Genomic DNA, 23,725 nt, shown 5'->3' with positions numbered 1-23,725 from the left:
TGTGATAAATATAGTACAATGTTTATGGTAGATCACTGTAAAATTCTTTCAGCTTTGCTGTAGGTTTGAAATATTTCATAATCAAATATTGGAAATATATTTTGGAGATCTTTCTTGAAAAATTCGTAGAAGTGCCTAGTCTTTTTTACGTCTACATAGAATTCCAGCTTATGAATATACCAACATTTATTAATAAATCTCTTAATGATTGTTAAGTCTGAAGATTTTTTTGGTTGTTTCTTAGTCTTAAGCGTTTAAGTTTTTGTCCAGGTCCTAATATCCTTTTTAGGGAACTGATACTCCTCACCAGTATAGTTGAAACAAAGTATGATGGAGAGGCTTTTGCTTCTATTTTTAAGCCTGTGGCTCCCAAACTGTGCCCCAGGGCACTCTGGGCAGCTGCAGCAAACTCATGTGGGTGCCCCAGGATATTTTAAGGTTTTACGGTAAACACGGGGATATTAGACATTTTGTCAGACACCATGAGAACTAGTAGCTTGAGATAATAAACACTTTTATTATTTGACTGTACTATATTCTTGTTGATGATATCATATCTTTGTGAAGCTGAGTTTTGGCAGTTGCTAAGCTAAAAACCAAGTGTCATACAAAAATGATGTGGGATGAGTATTCAATCTGACTCCAAGGTTTGGAAATTGTAGAATACCCAACAGGGACATAAATCCCATTTGTAAGAATTGAGATTATTTTATAATGAAATTAAAATGTTCTTTTTTCTTTCAATTTATGTGTATTTTTCAAAGTACCACTTAGTTGTTAGGACATAGACATGTATTAAGATGTTTGGACATAATGATTTAATAGATGGAATTATATATATATATATATATATATATATATATATATCTTTTGTTGTAGGTCACTATGAAAAAGTTACCGAAACACTAAGGATGCTGTGGACTAAAAGTTTGAGAATCGCAGGTTTAGCGCCTTATGTATCATTTCCTGTTAAACTGTGGTATTTCCTTTTTATAGTATCTCTAATCTTTCATAGTGAGTTTTTCTCAACTGCCATTTCCAGCTGGTGTGTCTGTTGGAGATCCTGTACTCCGCACTGGTAAACCCCTCTCAGTAGAGCTTGGTCCTGGCATTATGGGAGCCATCTTTGATGGTATTCAAAGACCTTTGTCGGATATCAGCAGTCAGACTCAAAGTATTTACATTCCCAGAGGAGTAAATGTGTCTGCTCTTAGCAGAGATGTCAAATGGGATTTCACACCTTGCAAAAACCTACGGGTATGTCTTTGTAACCTAAATTTCTAAAATTGGTGAAAGAATGTGAAAAGAGTGTTTACTGAACTATTTTGTACTCTTAGTCAAAATAAAAATAGACCACAGAAGCATAGTTTACATCTTTTTTTTAGCTCCACTAGAAGGATTATAGAACAAATGTGTTCTATTGATAAGTGAAGCAAATGATTTAAATAATAGCAAGGGTGAGTCTGCTTGACGTTTATTAAACATTAAATGGTTTGACATTTATTTGAACATTAAACAAGTGCATTTGTTCTCTAGGTTGGTAGTCACATCACTGGTGGAGATATTTATGGAATTGTCAACGAGAACTCACTCATCAAACACAAAATCATGTTGCCCCCACGAAACAGAGGAACTGTCACTTACATTGCTCCACCTGGAAACTACGATACCTCTGTAAGTATCATATAAACTTTATCTCACAAGAGTGGCCCCCCTTATATGTGACAGTTGCCCCGTTTTAGTACTCTGAATAGTTACAGAATTCATATTTAATGTGTATGTTTTAAGTTACTCCCATAATTATTTTTTTATTTAAGATTTTTTTCTTTAAAACTTGAGCTTGGGAATACAAAAAGCAAAATATATTATTTCTTTTTGAAGAGAAATAGCTAGTATAGTATTTTCCTACCTTCTTAACTTATGCTACATTATTTAAACCTCTGATTCTTTAGGCATAGAATAGACTGATCTTTTTGTCAGTCTCTATTCACATAATGAATTGTAGAATGGATTATATAAGTTCTTACTCTGGGTGAGCCACTTAAAACTTAGTCCTTTAATGTTATTGATAGTCACATCACACCAAATACAGTAGATGCATGATAATCTTTGTGGGTATGAAGATAGCTTTATTGAGAAGATTATTATAGCATATAATTTTTTCCCAATAAAATATGATAAAAGATAATAATTTTCTAATCATTTCACAAGAATCAGTCTGTGCTCTACAACATATACAGAGCAAAAGAATTAAATCGGGATTCTGGGCAGTCAGCTAACCTTACTCACTAGCTTAGAGACTCACCTATACTTGAAAGAAAACCCTGAAGTAGACAGTTCAGATTCATGCATCAACAAGATTACAGATTTCTATAGGTCTATGGACTTTGAGATTGTTTGTGAACAGTTAAAACCATCTCAGTGTTCACAAATGTTAGAGTATTACTCATTATCTTTTTGCTTTTGTAAATAATTTAAAATATTTAACTTTATTAAATATGTTAGGGTTCTTAATAGATTAGTATTTTTCATTAAAGCAGTGTCAGAGCATTATAATAAAGTAAGCAAAATAAAGAATGGAAAATAAATTATGAAAGCTTTCATTTCTTCCCTCCCTCAGTCCCAGGAGTATCTTCTGTACCCTTCAAGAATTTTTCCTATGCATATTCATGTAATTTATTTAACTATCCCTCTATTACTTGAGATACCCCTTTCTCCAAAACTTCTAAGCTTTTTAAAAAAATCATTAAAATAGTAACAATGCACCTGGTTTAAAAAAAATTAGAACAGTATGTAAAGATTTACAATAAAAAAGTATAAATCTCCCTCCCCACTTTCACATACCACCTCCCTAACCCCCCAAGAGAAATCTGGCGTTACTTTGATTTTAGAGGAAGAAATGTTTATAGTGTACTTAAAGTCCTGCTGTATTTTTGTAGGATGTTGTGTTGGAGCTTGAATTTGAAGGTATAAAGGAGAAGTTCAGCATGGTCCAAGTATGGCCTGTACGTCAGGTTCGGCCTGTCACTGAGAAGTTGCCAGCTAATCATCCTCTGTTGACTGGCCAGAGAGTCCTTGATGCCCTTTTTCCGTAAGTTTGATTTGTGTCCCGTGGTTTTCCCTCAGAGTTATTATATGTGCTTATTGTTTCACTTCTTTATAGATAAAGATTTTATGTGCTAATCCTATAATACATTTTATCTAGAGAAATATATTTTACCAGTGCTTATTTAGAGAATCAAACTGTTGAAGAAAATTTATTTTTTCACAGTTGCAAAAGGAAAGCACTATTTCTAAAACTTTCTGAAAAAATGAAATTTCCAGAAGGAAATCTGTGCCAAAATAATATAACTATTTTTCTTAAGTTATCCTAGAATTAGTAGATTGGTGTCACTATAAATTGATGATTTCTAACATCAACTGGGTTCTCTATGCTACCCAGCAATCTTTCTTACTTTGTAGTCTGCTCTTTGCCATTTTCTTCATCACCTGCTTAAAAACCTCCTTTCTCTTTAAATCTTAGGCATTTTTAACAGATAACTTCATCATTTAATTCACAGAAAGGACTGAAGCAGTGATGTAGTAATTCTTTCAACTTCTGATCACCAACCCATGTATGTCTCACTTACTCTTCAGCCTCTTACCTTTAAACCTACTCTATGAGTTGTTCTCACTATTCCTCTCTCATAAGATCTTCAGTACTTTGACTCTTCTTATTTAGTCAGTACCTCCTGTTTCCATATCCTTCACTATCCAGTTTAAGTTTAATAGTCTATCACTTTTACTAACATCTGTCAGTATATTAAATTTTCTTGGTTCCTTTGTCTTCTGCCACGCCCACCTGGCGAAATATCAACTGTGAATCAGTCCTGCTATCTCCTTCTCCCAAATCTACACACAAGCTGCTGAGAAAAATAAATAAGGCCAAGTTGGTATCTCACCACTGTGGCACAGTCGTTCAGCGTTTCCTTAATTATCATTCTCCTGCTCTCCTCAGTGACTATTTCAAACCTCTCCACTTACCTCAGAGCTTCAACTCCAGTCTTCTTTCTCCTTCATTCTCAACAAATGATCATTCTAGATCCTTCACAGAGAAATGACAGGCCATCAGATTTGGAACTCGATCAGTTAACATACATTCCCATCCATCCCTTACTTCTCTCCTTTTTCTGGAGTTTATCCCACCTCATGTTTCCTCAAAGACCTCCCATTAAGTGATATTCTCTTTATCTCCCATCTAATGAGAAGAAATCTACCTTCGACCCTTTTCCCCTTTCTACCTGCCACTACGTTTCTCCTTATCTTCACAGCCAAACCTCTTAAAAAAAGTAAATTAGTTGTCTCCACTTTTCCCACTCTAATTCACTGTACTGATCTGCCCATGGTGCCACCCCTCAACCGAAACTACTCTCACTAACATCATCAGTCACTCCCAATTCAATAAGTATGTTTTAGTGTTTTCCTAATTCCTACAACTTTGGATATTGGATATTGCTTTCTACTCCTCCCTCTTTGAAACACCCTCTTTCTTTGCTTTTCCAGTTAGCTTCTGTCTACAAGAAGCTATTGCTTATTCTCCGTTGCAGGTTCCTTCTCCCTTAATTTTGATATTTCTTAGAGGTTTTCCCTTTTCTTTCCTCATTATACGTCTTACCCTCTGTGGATGACTTCATTCTCTCTCGAGACTTAAATGTTCATCTATATATGATGATTTCTAAACCTGTATCTCCATCCCAGATCTCTTCTGAGTTCCAGACTCATACATCCACTTCTGATTATACCTCTCCTTTTGAATATCTTATAGGTGCCTCAAAGTCAGTATGTTTAAAACTAAAATCATCATCTTAATCACCACTCCTTTCCTTGAAACTTTGCTGCCTCTCTCAACCAATGTCATTATCATACATCCAGTGAATGCCTAATCTAAAATCTATGACTTCTCTCAAGTATCATTTTTACCCTCCCACATCTAATTAGTGAACTAATGCTGTTATTCTATTCCCTAAATATTTTTTATCTGCATCTGTCATCTCTACTCCATGACTATAATTAAGGATCTTACCCTAATTCCTGTAATAAACTCATTTAATCAGACTTCCCATCTTCAGTTTTGCCTTCTTTCCAAGTGGTTGTCCATATTACATAGTGATCCAACTAAAACGCATATGTGATCCTGCACAATATTGCTTGAAACCCTTCAGAGCTCTTTATTGCTCTCAAGACAAACACACACTCCTTAACTCCTTACAAAGCCACCCATGATCTGGCTGTTGCTTACCTTCCAGTATTGTCTCAGCCACTTGCCTGCCCAACTGCTTCCTTATACACCATCTTCCAGACTTAACGAAGGACTTTTAATTCTTCAAGCAATGCTCCCTCTTGCCCCTGGACCTTTGGGCATTCTGTTCCCTCTATGTGGAATGTTATTTCCCTGTATCTGGCTAATTTCTATTTTCTTTCAGGTCTTAGCTTCTTTCGGAAAGAATTTCCTAATCCCACTCCCATCCAGTGTCAGACTTTGTACTCCTTCCTGTGTACTCCCACAAACCTTGGATGGTCTCTATGATAGCACTTTTCACATTGGATTGTTGAACTTCTAAAGTGGGGCACACCCAGCCTTGCCTCCCCACCCTGGCTTAAAGGTGATTTGAAAGACGTATACAAAGCCATAGGCTGAATGGACATGCCTTCTTAGTGTATCAGAGTCACTGAAAGGTTTGAAGGAGAAAACATTTTAATGCGTATTAGTTTCATATGAGAAAAGTCTGTTATTATTATTAACGATGCAGTGTTTGTGTGAATTTTATGATAAAACACACTATTACCAAGGAATTTCCCTTAGCATTATGTCTCATTTCTCCTGCCCAGACACTCCTGCCTGACACACACATTCACCCGCACACACAAACACACCTGTGACATTCACTTCCCTCTGCTCTTAACTTCCTTCTGCCCTTAACGGTATTTCATTCTCCACTGACACTTTTTAGGGAAAGTTTGAAAGTGGTTGCTAAATGGTGCTGTAATCACAAGCTGACTCTCTAGTTGACTCCACTGGAATGTGAGCTCTTTGAATACAGAAACATGGCTATTTTCTCCGCTGTTGTCTCTCCAGCATCTCCAAGCATAGTTTGTAGTACCTTGGAAGTACCTCATAAATCGTTATTGAATGGGTAAAAGGGGGTTGACTTAACACCTTAACAAAAGTCTTCATTTATTAACCTCTGTAACAAGATAGGAATTTCTTAGATCTTATTTTTTACCTCAGAAGACAACTTTCAAAGTGTTTATATTTTTCTTTCAGCTTTAATTCTTACATTGTCCTTTCATAAACTAATTGATTTAAGCATTCAGAATATCATTAGTACTATTTTATTTATTTTCATATTCCTCTTCCTCAGTTACCTTATGGAATATACTTTCACTTTTTGCTATTAAAGATGATAGAAATGATTAATTTATAATAAACAACATATACTACTATAGGTGGAAACTAGGGGAGCAATTGTTATATATCTATCTGTATATCTATCTTTGTAAGTACATATATAGATACAGATGACAGTATTATAAAGTGCTTTCGTTCTTTAACTTGTATTTCTGTGTCACTTACCTACTTTATTTATTGGTATGTATTAGCGAGTAAAGTAATCCATGCTTGTTTTATTTGTATAGATGTGTACAGGGAGGAACTACTGCAATCCCTGGGGCTTTTGGCTGTGGAAAGACGGTGATATCGCAGTCTCTATCCAAGTATTCCAACAGTGATGTGATCATCTACGTAGGATGTGGTGAGAGAGGAAATGAGATGTCTGAAGTCCTCCGGGACTTCCCAGAGGTCTGTATTTATAACGCTTCCAATACTAATCTAGAGAAAATACCACTAATCAACTTTAATTGGCAATTAATAAAGCTTTGTGTTGAATCTGGAGCAATGCTCTCATTTGTCAAGGATCTTTTAAGGAATTTTTCTAATTATATCTGTGATTCAGTTTGTATACTCAAGGAGACGAATTTGAATTTTTCAGTGAAACACTTGAAAGTTTCTTTTTGTGGTCTGGTGGTTTTCAGTTATTGGGAGAAAGATACAATAGGCAAAATATTTATAGGTGTGAACTTTACATAGCCTTTATATGATCTACTAGGTTACTGTAGTAATATTCCTTTTTCCATAAAATAATGGGCTTCATTTATGAAATGGAAATACTGGCTGTTTTCTTTACCACACAGTGGGATAGAGGGAAGAGGTTGGAGTGATGGGAATATGGCTTTGGGAATACAGATTATAAGAGAGATTAAATATAAACAAGTTGTGAAAAGGGGACTGAAATGTTCTAGGGATCACTAATAGATTGTTTGCCTCTAGCTCACGATGGAGGTTGATGGTAAGGTAGAGTCAATTATGAAGAGGACAGCGTTGGTAGCCAATACCTCTAATATGCCTGTTGCTGCTAGAGAAGCCTCTATTTATACTGGTGAGTATATGAATTGGAATAAAAGCGATTAACATATCTGTTCTTAAGTTTAAATCTAGCACCAAACTTTTTCTTTGCCAAAGAACTTTTCTTTCATTCTAAAGTACATACACACAACCATGTTCCTAGAATATTTTTTTTAATATTTCACATATTATTATATCTTGAGAATATGTCAATTTAAGACATTAATAGAGCTGCCACAATCTTTTTGATGACTTTAAAATGATGTATCTTCTACTACTGGTTTTCCTTTTTTCATTACCTGTTTTACCATTGCTCTATCTCTGAATATATCTGTATCTCTATAACTTGAATTATCAGCTTTGAACTGTAATACTTTGAATATCAGTATGTTTATGTATTATCTTCCATCTTTGCTCCCACTTCCATCCAGCTTTTGGTGCTTTGATTTCTACATTTTCAGGATTTATAATGTTCGTATTCTGTTCTATAACCATAAATCCAGTATTTGTATTAGCCTTAGACCTAGTGAAATGGAGTCATGCCCACTGGCAGTCCCTTGACTACAGTTTTTCCATTTGTTTCATGGTTGGACAAAATTTGAATTCTTGTTTCTTTGTAAGTCTGGGTTTTTTCAGCTGCCTTTAAATTTTAACAGTTTGGCAGAGTATAAAATTTTTTGATCAGTATTTCTTGCCTAGAGAACTCTTATTTCAGCATTAAGTGCTGGGGAGAGATCTGACGCTGGCCTACTTTTTTTCCTTTTATAGGTGATTTTTCTTTTTACCCAAAGGAATGTCTCTTTAACTTTGAAGTCTTTTTTTTTTTTTTACTTATTTTTTGGCTGCATCAGACCTTCATTGTTGGGTCTTCGTTGCTGCGCACGGGCTTTCTCTAGTTGCCACAAGTGGGGGCTACTCTTCATTGCGTTGCACGGGCTTCTCATTGCAGTGTCTTCTCTTGTTTCGGAGCTCGGACTCTAGGTGCGCAGGCTTCAGTACTTGTGGCACACGGGTTCAGTAGTTGTGGCTCGCGGGCTCTAGAGCTCAGGTTCAGTAGTTCTGGCACATGTGCTTAGTTGCTCCGCGGCATGTGGGATCTTCCCGGACCAGGGCTCAAAGCAGTGTCCCCTGCATTGGCAGGCGGATTCTTAACCTCGGCGCCACCAGGGAAGTCCTAACCTTGAAGTCTTATAACTTTATTAGGATATATCCCAGTATTGATAGTTCTGATAATTTTTTCCTGAGACATAGTATACCTTTTCAATCTATGAATATGTCTTTTATTTTGGAAAATTTTTGAGAATAGTTTCTGAAACTTTTTCTCTTCCATTATGGTTATCTTCTTGAAGCTAAACATATAGCATCTCCTTTAGCTGTTTCCCTATGCATCATTTCCTCTCTAATTCTTTTTATTTAGCCTTTTTTCCATTTTTTAACAGGGTAATCAACGTGTATTCTTTGTATTGCTTCCAGTGAAGCCTTTATGTTCTTCTAGCTCTTTGCTGAGTTCTGCTGGCTCATGAAACATCTTTTGTGATCTTACTGTATACTCCTTGAGATTTTTATTTTGTGGTAGGATGCAATATTAAGATTTTCTTTTATTAATTAATTGTGGTCACAGTTTTCATTTGTTTCTTGGCAGGTTCATTGTTGTACTCTGCTCTTCTGTCTCTTTTTTTCTTTTATTTTTGTTCCTGTGCTGAGGTTTATTATTACTATTACTCATCTTTGCAGGAGATGGGAGGGAATGGTTGTTACTATGGTCCAGGGTAGCAGGAATTCTTCCTGGTAATCTGTGAAGTTTGTTATAGCATAGAGTTGTGTAAGTTATTTTACTTTTTCTTTCCTGCCAACAAAAATCCGCAGCTACAAGGCCGCTTACAATGAATTCTTTCTCTTCTACCCTGCCTTATTCACTTTTTACTTACTGAAAAGGAGTGCCTTCCTTTTTTTTGGGTCCCCATCTCTCTACTTCTCCTTGATGCCAAACTAGGTCCAAGGAACCCCTGCCACTAGCCCTGTACCCCTTTTACTGTGTTCCAGACAACGGATTCTTGGTTTTGCCCCTCAGGATGTACCTTCTGGTTTACAAAAGCTTAATCTGAGATGTGCAACCTCAGGTGAATTCTTGGTGTGTTTCCACCCCCTTGTTTGTTTTTTATCTCATTTAGTTGGCTTTCCTCATTATTTTGTTGTGAAGCTAAACATGGCCCCTAGTTTTTGACTATGGAGTTTGTGTTTCTGTATTTCTTGTTCTCCTTGTTTGGTGGTTACTCTTATGAGAAGGAGAAAGTGACATACTCATCTACTATTTTAGGACAAGAAGTCTACCTACTTCTTTTAAATGGCTGCACAGTATCCCTTTGTATGGATATATCGTAATTTATTTAACCAGCATCCTTTTAGGGGGCATTTGGATTATTGATAATTTTTTTGCTCCCACAAACTTCACACCATAAAACATTCTTAAGCATGTTTTTTACACTGTGGCTTTGTATGTTTTATGCACGTTTCTTTGTATTTTTGTCAGGTAAGTTCTTAGAAGTAAAATTGCTAAGAATACAACTGTTAATATAGATTTTAGTTTCTAATAGCTCTTGAAAAGGAATAACAGTGGACAAGAATTCTGCTTCTTCACATACTCACCAATGCTGATTTCTTCAACACTTTCTTATGATCATTATCATACAGAAAAGTTGAAAGAATATTACAGTGAATACCCATGTACCCCACACCTAGATCTGATAATTAGCATTTTACCGTCCCTGCTTTATTAGATGCCTATTCGGTCTGTATTTCTTACAGTGAGCTAGCATCTTTTCTGTGTATTCACCATTTGAAAACTGCCTTCTGTCCATTTTTGTATTGGTAGTAGTTGTTTATCATATGGATTGGTAAAGTTCTTTGAAATCAGTCTTTCATCTGTTATGAGTTGCAGATATTGTCCTAGTTTGCTTATCTTTTGATTTTGTCTGAGAGTTTTTTTTTTTTTTCTTGTAGGCACTGATATCTTTAGGTCTATGAAAGTGGTCTATGAGACTTCTTTGAGGTTTAGTCATGTGTATCTGTCTCTTCTATCAAGTCTTTTTAATAAATATATACACACAGGCATTAGTGAATGTTATCACAGAGACATAGCGTATTTGTATAAGAGAGGATCTGATTCTACCATCAGATTGAAATATGTGATAATTACTGTGTTTTTTAAGCCTTAATAATGATAAGTGGATTTCTTAAAGACTTTGTTCCTTGGATCATATTTTGGAAGCCTAAGTCAGTATTTTTTATTCTGAAGGATGTGATAAATAGTAAAGTTCTGAGTCTTCCAGCAACTATTTTGTTTTACTTATATAAGCATCTGTTTCTTTACTGGTAAAATAAGGGAATTAGGGCAGTAGATTTGCTGGAATCTACTGTTGCTTATGATGTAGCAACAAATGTACATTTCTAATATCTTAGAGTTGTATAGTACGTTGTACTTTGCAGAGGGCATTTATAGAAATCTTTTCATCTGATATGTGTAGATAGATAGGGTGAGAGCTATTCCATTTTCACAGATTAGGAAACCACACTGGGAAATGAAGTTATTTTGCTAAGATTAATGACAGAATAGGAAGTAGAACCCAGGACTTCTTTCTGTGTATTAGCTTCTTCTAAGTGGTTTACTGTATGTGATTTTACAGGAGAGGACCCAATCTGCATAGCAGAATGATCTGGATAATTAAGATTATTACTCACGTTAATAACATTTGTTACTTGTGAAAAATAATCAAACAAGCTAATTAGTTGAGGATTTTTTGATGCCTATGTCTAATTATCTCAACAATGAATGGGAGGCAAGTCTTTTCCTACTTTTAAAAATGTATACTAGGCTATGATAAACCCAAACATATAATTGCTCAATATAATAGACATTTATTTCAGATGATCCAGGCAATCTTCATTATTCTGTCATTTTTGGGCTGGGACGCAGGCTGAAAAGAGCTCTTTCATTTCGACACATATCTTCCATGGGTCCTGGGAGTTCTCGCCCTCTCAGTAAGCCAGAAGGAAGAAGTAGCATGGAAGGATGTGTGGCTTGCCTGGTGGTGGAACACATGACTCTTACATTCCATTAGATAGGGGTCAGTTACTTGCCACATCTAAATGCAGAGGAGGCTAGACAATATAATTCAGCTGTGTGCCCAAAAGAAGCAGCACAGATTATGGTGAACAGCTAGCAGTCTTAGGAACTTATTGCTTTAAATTTTTCTTAAGGGTGAAAAAGTCAGGATTATACATTATAGGATTATAACTTGTAATATTCTTCCCAATTTAGGAATTACACTGTCAGAATATTTCCGTGACATGGGCTATCACGTCAGTATGATGGCTGACTCTACCTCCAGATGGGCTGAGGCTCTTAGAGAAATCTCTGGTCGCTTAGCTGAAATGCCTGCAGGTAAGTCTTTGTATTGCTTATTACATAAGCAAGACGGTTAGGATTTGGGGATTGGTTTATAACCTCTCCTTAAAATTTCTTTTCATTTTTCAGATAGTGGATATCCTGCATATCTCGGTGCCCGTCTGGCCTCATTCTATGAGCGAGCTGGCAGAGTGAAATGTCTTGGAAATCCTGAGAGAGAAGGGAGTGTCAGCATTGTAGGAGCGTAAGTATCAAAACTGTACTTTTCATAAGAAAAAAGGTTATTTATTTTAAAGAGACAATATTTAGCCCCCCTGAGAGCAGTGATTTTTTTTTTTTTTTGCGGTACGCGGACCTCTCACTGTTGTGGCCTCTCCCGTTGCGGAGCACAGGCTCCGGACACGCAGGCTCAGCGGCCATGGCTCACGGGCCCAGCCGCTCTGTGGCATGTGGGATCCTCCCGGACCGGGGCACGAACCCACACCCCTTGCATCAGCAGGCGGACTCCCAACCACTGTGCCGCCAGGGAAGCCCGAGAGCAGTGATTCTTAACCAAGGTTGCACTTGGGTCATCCAAGAAGCTCTTTAAAATGCACATGTTTAGGTCATCTCTACATGTTCTGGTTCTATAGATTTGACTTGACTGATTTATTACATTCAAGTCACAATATCATAGAAATAATTTAGAAAATTATAGACATGTTAAGGTAAGACTGTATCACGATAAAAACAATGTGAAGATTCACGATCCCCACATAAAGCCATACTTTGTTCTCAGACCTTTTCCTTCCTTCCTGTTTCATCTGTTTGATCAGAATAGTGAAACAGATTATAATTAAATCTGTCTCATTTCTCAAACTAGAAGGTGTTTAATAGTTGTCATTCTTAATTTTCAACTTAGTACTGGTTTTTATTTAAGATTTTTGTATAAGATTTTCTTTCCGAAGGTCATATTTCTAAAGTTATTTACATTAAAATTGACTTGCAAAAAATTGCTTTTATATACAAGTTATTTTCCATAAGCATTTCTAATGACTTTTTCTTCTTTTAAATTTAGAGTTTCTCCACCTGGTGGTGATTTTTCTGATCCAGTTACATCTGCTACTCTTGGTATTGTTCAGGTATATCTTTCCCTAGTGTAGTCAGCTTCTGAGCTCCACCCCACCCCAGGCTGTCCTCATGTTATCCACATCACTGTGAAGTATTTCATTTGGTCACTGAAGAGTAGGCAGCGGTAAAGTCTGTTTTAGCAACATTCTTACTACTGAAAGTCTTCAGTGCTGTCTGTTCTTTCTTAGCTCTTTATCTAGAGTTTATAATAGATTTAATATTCTGTAAGTGGAAAATACATCCGGGTAGCAAAGTTTTATTCGTGTTAGAGTAATACTACACTTTGAGTTAGAGTAACCCTAGGAGTAGAAACAAATGGGCCCAAAAAAGATATAATGGCAAAAACCCCACAGAAGTTTCTCCTCGTGGTATGGTCCAAGGCAGGTAACCCTATTAGAGGGCAGCTCTTTTCCATTCCACAGTAATCCAGAACCAGCGCTTCTTCTACCTTGGGCTCCACCTAGCCTGGTAGTTGTCTGCATCTGGCTGGTACAGGCGGACTGTGTAGAAGGCACACCTACTTTGGGCTCAGGCCTGGTCACTCCACTCATTCTGTTAGCCACACCCAGATGAAAGCAAAACTTGGAAAGTGTAGTTTCTGCCTAGGCAGCTTCCCGGTGACAAGGGCATGAATTCTAGTGGATAGCCAGCCAACTTGGCCATTAAAAGTAAGCCTGGGGGGGGGGGGGTGGCGGGGAAATTGGGATTGACATGTATACACTAATATGTATAAAATAGATAACCAATAAGAACCTGCTGTATAAAAAATAAATAAATAAAAAAATTTTAAAAGTAAGCCTAAATGAAAGATGTATATAAATCAGAGCTATTATTTTTTTAATGTTGATACATTTATAAGCATATGTATTATTCATATGGGAAAAATAGAATATTTGCCTATATTTCTGTCAGTTTCAGATAAAAGGAAGTGGTAGAGGCTAAATTTACAACTTTCAAGATGTTTAACCTTTGCTGAAATTTTGAATTTTGAATTGCAGGGAAATGGGGAGCAAAGTTAGGAACGCATAAAATACATATGAATGTTTGGCCTCAGAAAAATGACTGTCACATCTTTTAGGATTGGCCCTTAATGATAGGGAACTGAATTTATTCAGAACATTTAGAGGTTTTCATTAAAGTGAAGTATCTATCTTAATAAGCATTTTCTGGTTCATCTGTTTATATTGCACTGTCATAATCTTCAAAGGAGTCAGTGTTTTTGCTATCAGATTTGACATACTATTAAGGAAATTTTGATTTGTAGATATTACCCATACCGAAACTAAAAGAAATACATTTTCCTATTTGCAGTTTTATTCTATTTCATGTATACTTGTTATATACTAAAAAGATAAATAATTTGACCAGAAAAGTATAGAATTGCATATTTAGGACAAACAAATAAATACATTTCAATACTTCAAAAAAAATTGTATTTAAGAAAAATTTTTATGTTTTGTTTTTGATTTTGTCTTTAAATCAGGTATTCTGGGGCTTAGATAAGAAACTAGCTCAACGGAAGCATTTCCCGTCTGTCAACTGGCTGATCAGCTACAGCAAGTACATGCGTGCCTTGGATGAGTACTATGACAAACACTTCACAGAGTTTGTTCCTCTGAGGACCAAAGCTAAGGAGATTCTGCAGGAAGAAGAAGACTTGGCAGAAATTGTACAGCTTGTGGGAAAGGTAGGTTGTAAAATCTTGTGGAAGACAGGTCTGTGAGTTGCAGTGAAGCTTTTTAAGGACAAACAGAACCTTGGATATGCGGATTCTTGCTGGGAGAATTAGTATTTATTAAATATTTTTTAAACTAATAGGATTTTAGATTATTCCTTTATCCAGAAGATATTTGAGGGACCTGCTTGTGTTATGGAAAGTAGAAAGATGATTGGTGTTTAGATTATTATTGAATAACAAACCACTCCGACATATAGTGGCTTAAGTAGTGTTTTTTTGCTCATGGTTTTTGGGTTTAGTGGACTCAGATGGGAAGTCTTGCTTGGGTCCCCTCATACAGTTTTTGCAGTCATATGGTGGCTGAGACCATAGTCATTTGAAAGTTTCTTCCCTCACATGTCTGGTGCCTGGGCTAGGATGACTGGAATAGCTAAGGGTTGGCTGGGCATTTCTCTCTCTATGTGGTGTTTCAAAAAAAATCAGCCTATTTGTGTACCCACGTTCATAGAAACATCTAAGCACTAAAAGGTGGGAGCAACCCAGATGTCCTTTGCAACACACTCACGTGCGCACACGCACACACATGCACACACAATGGAATTAATATTCCATTTCAGCCTTGAGAAGGAAGGGAAATTCAAACACATGTTGCAACATGGATGAACCTTGAGGGGACATTATGTTAGGTGAAATAAACGAGTCACAAAAAGACAAATACTTATATGTAACGTATCTGAAGTAGTCAAATTCATAGAAGTAGAAAGTAGAGTAGTGGTTAACTGGGACCGGGAGGGCAGAAGGGGAGTTGTTGTTTAATAGGTATAGAGTTTCAAATTTGAAAGATGAAAAGTTATGGAAATCTGTTTCACAACAATGTGAACATACTTAACCTACTGAACTACACTTAAAAATGGTTACGATGGTAAATTTATGTTATATGTTTTCACAACAAAATCCAAAAAAGAACATCAATCAGGAAGCAGTTATGAAGTGAATTTATTATTTTTAAAAATTTTTTTTTAATTTTTATTTTTTTTGCGGTACGCGGGCCTCTCACTGTTGTGGCCTCTCCTGTTGCGGAGCACAGGCTCCGGACGCGCAGGCTCAGCGGCCATGGCTCACAGGCCCAGCCGCTCTGCGGCATGTGGGATCTTCCCGGACCAAGGCACGAACCCGTGTCCCCTGCATCGGCAGGCAGACTCTCAACCACTGCGCCACCAGGGAAGCCCCTGAAGTGAATTTATTAATGATAGGTGATCGTGTGTTGATTGGTTTCTGCATGCTAACTGGTTAGAACTATTGGTCCCACGTTGTGGCAGTAAATTTCTAAAAATGTATTTTTTCCTCTTCTAGGCTTCACTAGCAGAAACAGATAAAATCACTCTGGAGGTAGCAAAACTTATCAAAGATGATTTCCTTCAACAAAATGGATATACTCCTTATGACAGGTAATCTAGCCTGATTTTCTTTTTTTAATTTGAGGATATTCTATCAAGTTTTGAAGAAGGAGCTGCCTACACATTAAAACCCTCCCCTCGGGGCTTCCCTGGTGGCACAGTGGTTGAGAGTCCGCCTGCTGATGCAGGGGACACAGGTTCATGCCCCAGTCTTGGAAGATCCCACATGCCGCGGAGTGGCTGGGCCCGTGAGCCATGGCTGCTGAGCCTGCACGTCCGGAGCCTGTGCTCCGCAACGGGAGAGGCCACAACAGTGAGAGGCCCGCATACCGCAAAAAAAAACCAAAAAACAAAACAAAACCCTCCCCGCCTTTTTTTTCTCATACAGACACACTCTGACTCAGTGTATAGGTTTATTTTATATTTTCATAGCAGACATCTAGTGATCCAGTATGTTCCCTTATCTTGAGTTGGCTCATTTTTCCAGTTATGACAGTGTTTTCACTCATTATCCAGCCATCTCTAATTAGATTAAATTGTGGCTTAGTGTACGGAGCCTGGGGATCATTGCCTCTTTCAGAAGCTTTTCTCACTACCTGTTACCACAGCCTGTGCCTCTTCTACTCTTTTCCTAAATAATATACTTTCATGCCTCATTTCCCAAGAGTTCTATTCTTTGTATATTTATTTATTTATTTATGGCTGCGTTGGGTCGTCGTTGCTGCGCGCAGTCTTCCTCTAGTTGCAGAGAGCGGGGGCTACTCTTTGTTGCAGAGCACGGGCTTCTCATTTTGGTGGCTTCTCTTATTGCAGAGCACAGGCTCTAGGCATGCGGACTTCACCATTGTGGCACGTGGGCTCAGTAGTTGTGGCTCATGGGCTCTAGAGGGCAGGCTCAGTAGTTGCGGTGCACGGGCTTAGTTGCTCCGCGGCATGTGGGGTTTTCCTGGACGAGGACTCGAACTCATGTCCCCTGCATTGGCAGGTGGATTCTTAACCACTGCTCCACCAGGGAAGCCCAAGAGTCCTATTCTTTTTCTTTCTACTGAAGTCCCTGTCGGACATCTCACCAGTCCCTGCTACTCCTGCCCAGTGCTTGTTTTTCATTATTGTCTCTGCTACTTCCATGGCTTATTTAAAAGTTCCCATTTCTTTTAAACTTTGATCATTTGAACCCTTTCATCATAGGCTAGTTTTTCTCCCTCAATCATATTTGGCCCTGTATAAGACTAAAGTGGAAACTGAACACATAGGAAGATTACCAGAATGTAAGACAAGCAGAAAATATGACAGTATAATCAATAAGGCTCAAAAAAAACCTATCAGGAACTTAAGAAGCTCTGGGAAGCATCCACACAAAGATATCTCCACAAAGGGAAAATTATTTGAAGAGAGTGTAATGGAGAGTGTGCATGAAATTGTGTATGCAAGTAAGTTTAAATGCGTTGGAAATTTGATTAGAATGCATGGGATGCAAGTTGAATATTAACTTCTGTGTCTTCATTATTAAAAGATATGGGTAAATGAAAGTGAACACATTAATGGAGAAAGGAAATGCTTATTAACTTTAGGAAATTGCAGTTCCCTGCTTTCCTATTATTTATTAAACCTTCACGGACTGTCACAAGGGAGTCTTTACAACTCAGTTATTTTACCATTTGGGTAACTGCTTTAACTGCACTGTACAAACACAAACCCTCAGAGGTCATTAGATTGTAGCAGTACTGTTTCATTGTTCTTCCTGTTTGATTGTGTTAACAAAAATTAACGTCACTCTTTAAATAAAAGAATACATAGCTCCATCTCTCCATCCACCCCCTATTCCTGAGACATCTCTGTCCAAAAACTCTGGTTAAGTATTATTGATCTTTTCCACTATTCCTTTTTCATTCCTTATGTATCATGCAATAAATGTAAGTAGTGTGCATATCTAAATAAAGAAGTTAATGCTCTGGTATTTTACAGATGAAGTAAAAACTATGACCTTGCTTTGGATTTTGTTTTTGTTTATTATTTTGACTTTCATTTATCCTAGGTTCTGCCCATTCTACAAGACAGTCGGGATGCTGTCCAACATGATTGCATTTTATGATATGGCCCGCAGAGCTGTTGAAACCACTGCCCAGAGTGACAATAAAATCACATGGTCCATTATCCGTGAGCACATGGGGGAGATCCTCTATAAGCTTTCCTCCATGAAATTCAAGGTATATTTGTTTCTACCATAAACTTTTTTTAGTAGTTTCTTTTTGATTTTTTAAAATATTTGGGTCCCAAACCTGGTGTGTGAAACTGGCATTTATCATTTTCATACATGCTCGGGTTATGTAAAACCAGAAGAGACCTCAAAGCTATGTTCAAATAGGAATTCACATGATAAAGACTATAGTATGTCACGTCTAAAATAAACGCTGACGTGTTTTCCCTTTTGTCGTAACTGCCAGGCAATTTAGAGCTAAAATCATTGCTAAGCAGCAATTATGTTACCTCAAGTGCCTGTTAATATCTAATCCCGATGCTCCTCTGAAACGATTTCTGCTGCTTACTTCAAGTATCCTATTACACATCATTTTTACTTTTAAGTAGACTCTCATTCTTTGGGAAGTACACAAGACATAAATAGATAATTAAGTGAAATTATCTGTAGAAACTCAAATGTGTAAGATTGTTTTTAAAATACTTGATCAGTTGAGTTGTATTTAATTATTTCTAAGTCGTGACATCCAAGTATATTTACTAATCTCCTACTGAGAAATTAAGAGTGATTCTCTGAATGTGTATGTTATACACTATATATAGTGTTTGCATTATAGATTGGAAGTAAATTTGTATAGACACTCACTGTATCAAGGATTTTAAAATATTCACACCCTTTGAGTCCTGTCTTTCCATTTCAAAACATATAACCCAAGGAAATAATTAGAGATTTTGATATGGATGTATGTAAAAGATTGTATATTAAACTTTTAAATGTCATCCAAAAGTGAACGGAGCCATTGTGGCATGTACATTACAGCAAAAATATTATAAAGGCTTAACATCTTTTTTTCAAAGAATATCCAAAGACACAGGGAAACGCTTATGGTATAATTAGTGAAAAAAGTTGGTTGCAAAGAAATTCCATATGTAATTTGATCCAAATTTTATTTTTTAAAATTATACATTCATAGGAAGATGATAAAAAAATATATGCAATAATAGTGATGACTTCTGGTAGTATAACTAAAGGTGCTGTCTTTTTTCTGTTTACAGGTATATTGTATCAAATTAACATTTCAGTTGTTCTTTAATATCATTAAGTATTTTTCTATAGCACTATTTTGTGGCTGGAGAATAATATTTTCCTATTCTTAGGCATTTAGGAAATTTCCAGTTGTTGGTATGGACAACTTTGTTCATGTAGTTGGTTTTGTGTATTTTCCTAGTATATGTTCTCAGAAGTGGAATGATTGGATCAGAGGGCTTAAACGCTTTAAGGTTTCTTTCATACATTTTACTCAATGAAGTTGCTTTCCACACAGATTTTAAATGGGGTGCATTTTGAGGTTATTTTAGAAATTTTACTCCCCCCGTCCCAAGGTGATACTACCAGACCTTGAATAGTAAATTCTGTTTTGATTAAATTCCAACTATCATATACACAGAGAGAAATGCATCTAATACACATTGCTGCGTAATTCCCTAATATTTTGCATATCATTGAGGGTAAATCCATTGGTTGTTGAATACAGTTAGCAAGCAAGACACAAAACGGAAATTTTGTCTTCTGTTTGGTTGGACGACTACTTTATACATTTCTACCCTTAAAGGCAAAAAGAAAAATAAGGTTAATTCTGCCTCCTGCCTGTGTTTTACCAGTGTACCTCAACCTAGTACTCAAATATAGTAAATATAAATAACTCACTATGTGTTCTGAAAATTATTTTCCAAAGGTAAATTGAATTCTGTCATGTCTTCTTTCAGGATCCAGTGAAAGATGGTGAGGCAAAGATCAAGGCCGACTATGCACAGCTTCTTGAAGACATGCAGAATGCATTCCGTAGCCTTGAAGATTAGAACTGTGATTTCTTTCCTCCTTTTCCTCAGCAAGCTCTCATATGTGTATATTTTCCTAAATTTCTCATCTCAAACCCTTTGCTTCTTTATTGTGCAGCTTTGAGACTAGTGCCTATGTGTGTTATCATTTGTTTCCCTGTTTATTTGGTAGGTCTTATATAAAACAAACATTCCTTTGTTCCAGTGTTTGAAGGGCCTCCCTGATCCTTTCTCCAAAGTGGTGAATGTAGTAAATAGGATATACAATGGCTACACTACTGTGAACGTGTATGTACGATGACGTCTCTCCTTGTCCTAGGTTTGCCCTTTCCTCATCGCCATTAAATTGTAAACAGGACTACCGCGTGTACTCTCTTTGCAATGGCTTTGGAATGGAAGGCCAGACTTCTATACATTTTGTCAGGTTCATTGTGAAATGACTCAACATCTGTCTGGTAAAGTTATTTGCAGCTTAGCATTTTGCTAAGTAACCTGCTTTGTAGGAAATACTTACTTTTTTAAAACGTGAATAATTAATGTTTCTATTATGTGTTGCTTCCCCCAGTATAAATCAAGAATATTTGTGGGAAACTGTTGAGAACTGTACTGTTTTTAAAGCAGGCATTTGTGGGACTCAGCACAATAGATGAATCAGTGACCTCTAAAAAAGTGAAAAAGAAGCCAGGTGATCAAACTTAGATTAACATCATCTTGTTAAAGCCTATTTTACTTCACTAGGAAAAATTCGGTATCAAGGACTATTATACTACATTACTAGGAAATTCTTTTTAAAATTATGTTTAAAACAATCACCGAGAACTTGATCCACATCACACCCTCTTTTTTTTCCTCAAACATCGTAGAACCCTAAGCTTCTAAGAATCATGTGGCAACGTGATAGGCAGTAAAATGCCACAGAGAAGATATTTAGTGGTGGTTAAAGGCTGTTTGCACCTTTAAGGACCAGCTGGGCTTTAGTGATTCTTGGGGCCAGAGTGGCACTATGTTTTTACAAGATAATGACATGTGTCACATGTTTGTTTGTTTGCTAATTGCATTTTTGAACAACCAGCTTCCTGATTGTAAAAAATATTATTCTTTCACATGGTTTTTGATTCACTGGCTCAAAAGATTTCTCAGAACACCTGTAGCTGTAGCAGTATAACAGTTTCCATTCTGTTTCATAGGGATGAAGTTAATTCTTATATCTGCTGATAACAGAATCTGGGTCATGTGAAAAAAAGATCATTTCTTCCTATCTTTTAAGTATATGTTTTAAAATAAAAGTTTCTGTGTTTGTATGATAAGGCACATTAGGTAATGTATTTCTTTTGGTCTGTTAAGGAAAGATGCAGTTAGAGAATTCAGCTATGTTTGTTTAAATCCTTGCAGATTACATGTTCTTACAGTGGCCTGCTGTTCAGGATAAGTATTCTGCCATGTATCTTTTTTTAACCTTTCAGAATATTGGAAGATAAAAATTGTGCAGTGATTTGTCGAGACGTGGATGTAATGGTGCTGCTGAATCAGTTTGCTTTCCAATGTGGCCTCCTACCCAGAGGCCCTAAGACCAGTGGAAATTAAAAGAATTTCAAAAACTTTCAATTCCTACCTTAAACCTACCAGCAAACTAGGATTGTATTAGTAATGAATGATATGACGAAGAAAGTTTGACCAAGTTTCTTTTGTGTTTTTCTGAATTTGCAATGTACATTCTTACTCCTTTTTAAGAATGTTGATGTATGGGTGTGAACATGCTAGAGAAATTTTGCTCAGAGCCTCACCGTAAGTGTCCCTTCACCCATATGTTGTAGAATTTCACATTGGTCACTGATCATATTTCTTTAGTAAGAATGTGTTAAAGTTAACAACAGTCTTTTAAAAAGATGATGCAGTTCTATATTTATTGTGCTGTGCCTGATCCTAAGTGGAGCCAGTTAACAAGTTTCATATGTATTTTTCCAGTGTTAAATCTCACACATTGTACCCTTTGGAAACTTCCTTCCATCCTGACGAACGAGTAGAAGAGGTCATATGTATTGCCTTCTTATCCTTGAGGTTTCACTATCTTTATGTTAAAAGTTGTGTATAATTGTTAAAATCTATGAAAGAATAAAAAGTGGATTTAAATTAACATTTTTCCTTTTTTTTGTGGGTGTGGCAAGATCTGCTAAAAAAACGTGCCACCTTATTATATTTCGGCTTGTTTTCAGTATGAACTTCAAAGTTTTTCATTTCCCTCTTTATAGATTGTTACTTAAGATCATGAAATTGAGTTGGCGCCCTCACTATAGACTGCAAAAAGTCCTATAATCATGTACCACTGTGATTTGGAAATATAGTACATGGAATCCCATAGCATTCTGAATATTACTTTAAATTGAAAAAATGAATGGTTTCTAAAAGTAGACTTATAAATGAAAGGAAATCAGTGTACTCATCTCTACTTTTGGCAAATGAACTAAAGCTTTGTAATTCGTAATTCTGCAAGCCAAATTATTTAAGATCCAATGTAGCAACATGGTTTTTATTTCCTTAAGTGTATTTTTAACAATTTCTAAAGGAGTAAGAAGCAGTGTGAAATGAAAAACTCTACCAACTTTATGTAGAGAAATACTTAAAAATTCATGAGAAAGCTTATTCATTATAGAATGGGTGATTTTTATTTTTTGGTAATAATCCAATATTTTCAGGTTATTAGTTTTAATGTATTGCCACAATATAAGAGTATGAAGAAGGGAACCAATTTTCCCAGGTGAGGTATGATAAAATGCCTCTGAAGTTGTTCTAAGGGCTCCCTTTTAGTTCGAGTTCCCCCAGAAGTTGACACTGAGACATGTATTTGCGTGCAGACAGTTTATTTGGGATGAGATCCTAGGAAAGCACCAGTAGGGGAATAGAGAATTAAGACAGAACTGAAGGAAGCCAATACGTGTTCGTATCAAGCAAGTCAACATTTTGGAGCACCATCCTGCTGGGGAGTTGTGGGAACAACTGAAAAATGTGCACCTCGTTATATTCCACCTGGGGTGCAAAGGAACTAGCGTCCTTTCAGCATCATTGATTGACAGCCACCTGCTGTCAGTCATCCACTGAAGGCTGTTCCCACAAAGACAGGGAGAGTCAGTGCCCAGCACATGATGATAAGTAGATCAGGCTCTGGTGGCCACAGGAAACCCTCTGCAAAGAGATTTAGGTGCCGGCAGTTGGGAGGTCAGCTGGTGGGCACTGAAATGGTACTCATGGCTGAAGAGATTTGGGTGGGGAACTCATAGCATCTGCTTCAGGGCTCTTAAGACACAGGAAAAAAAGATTGTTCAATCAGTAACTGAAAAGCCATTGTTCTGCAACATAAAGAAGCACCCTGTAAAAGGATCGGGACACTCTTTGAAAAGAGTTTTTAAAAGAGCATCTCTTCAAAGAGAAAAGATGTCTTTTAAAGAGCAGATAGTACACACACCAATTATGATTATAAATAGGCAGATGTGGGGTTTAATGCTTCTGAAAGTAAAGCAGGTTCTTGGATTAGTGGGGATTTTGATCATATATTCCAACCCCCTCATAATACAGAAGAGAAGTGGAAGTTTAACTGATTTGCCCAGTGTCACACAGCCACTTAATATCAGAATTCAGACCCCCTGATTTCTAGTGTCTCTTTG

The 23,725-nt window shown here is 36.8% G+C and overlaps 1 protein-coding gene across 1 annotated transcript in view; it reads left to right on the top strand.

Moving 5' to 3' along the window:
• ATP6V1A (ATPase H+ transporting V1 subunit A) overlaps positions 1-22,355 on the top strand; it is a 56,299-nt gene extending 33,944 nt beyond the window's left edge. The window contains exons 5-16 of the mRNA XM_079921881.1: positions 1,043-1,257; positions 1,537-1,674; positions 2,940-3,091; positions 6,676-6,838; positions 7,367-7,475; positions 11,760-11,882; positions 11,976-12,090; positions 12,904-12,967; positions 14,440-14,643; positions 15,988-16,082; positions 18,067-18,238; positions 19,995-22,355. Of these exons, the coding sequence (XP_079778007.1) occupies positions 1,043-1,257; positions 1,537-1,674; positions 2,940-3,091; positions 6,676-6,838; positions 7,367-7,475; positions 11,760-11,882; positions 11,976-12,090; positions 12,904-12,967; positions 14,440-14,643; positions 15,988-16,082; positions 18,067-18,238; positions 19,995-20,087 (1,643 nt within the window). The 3' untranslated portion in view covers positions 20,088-22,355. The remainder of the gene's footprint in view (positions 1-1,042; positions 1,258-1,536; positions 1,675-2,939; positions 3,092-6,675; positions 6,839-7,366; positions 7,476-11,759; positions 11,883-11,975; positions 12,091-12,903; positions 12,968-14,439; positions 14,644-15,987; positions 16,083-18,066; positions 18,239-19,994) is intronic.
• The last annotated feature ends 1,370 nt before the right edge of the window (positions 22,356-23,725 follow it).

Source organism: Stenella coeruleoalba (genome assembly GCF_951394435.1).
Source record: "Stenella coeruleoalba genome assembly, chromosome: 5".
Lineage (NCBI taxonomy): Eukaryota > Metazoa > Chordata > Mammalia > Artiodactyla > Delphinidae > Stenella > Stenella coeruleoalba.
Note: the sequence above shows the minus strand (reverse complement) of the source record. Positions and strands in the feature narration are given on the sequence as shown.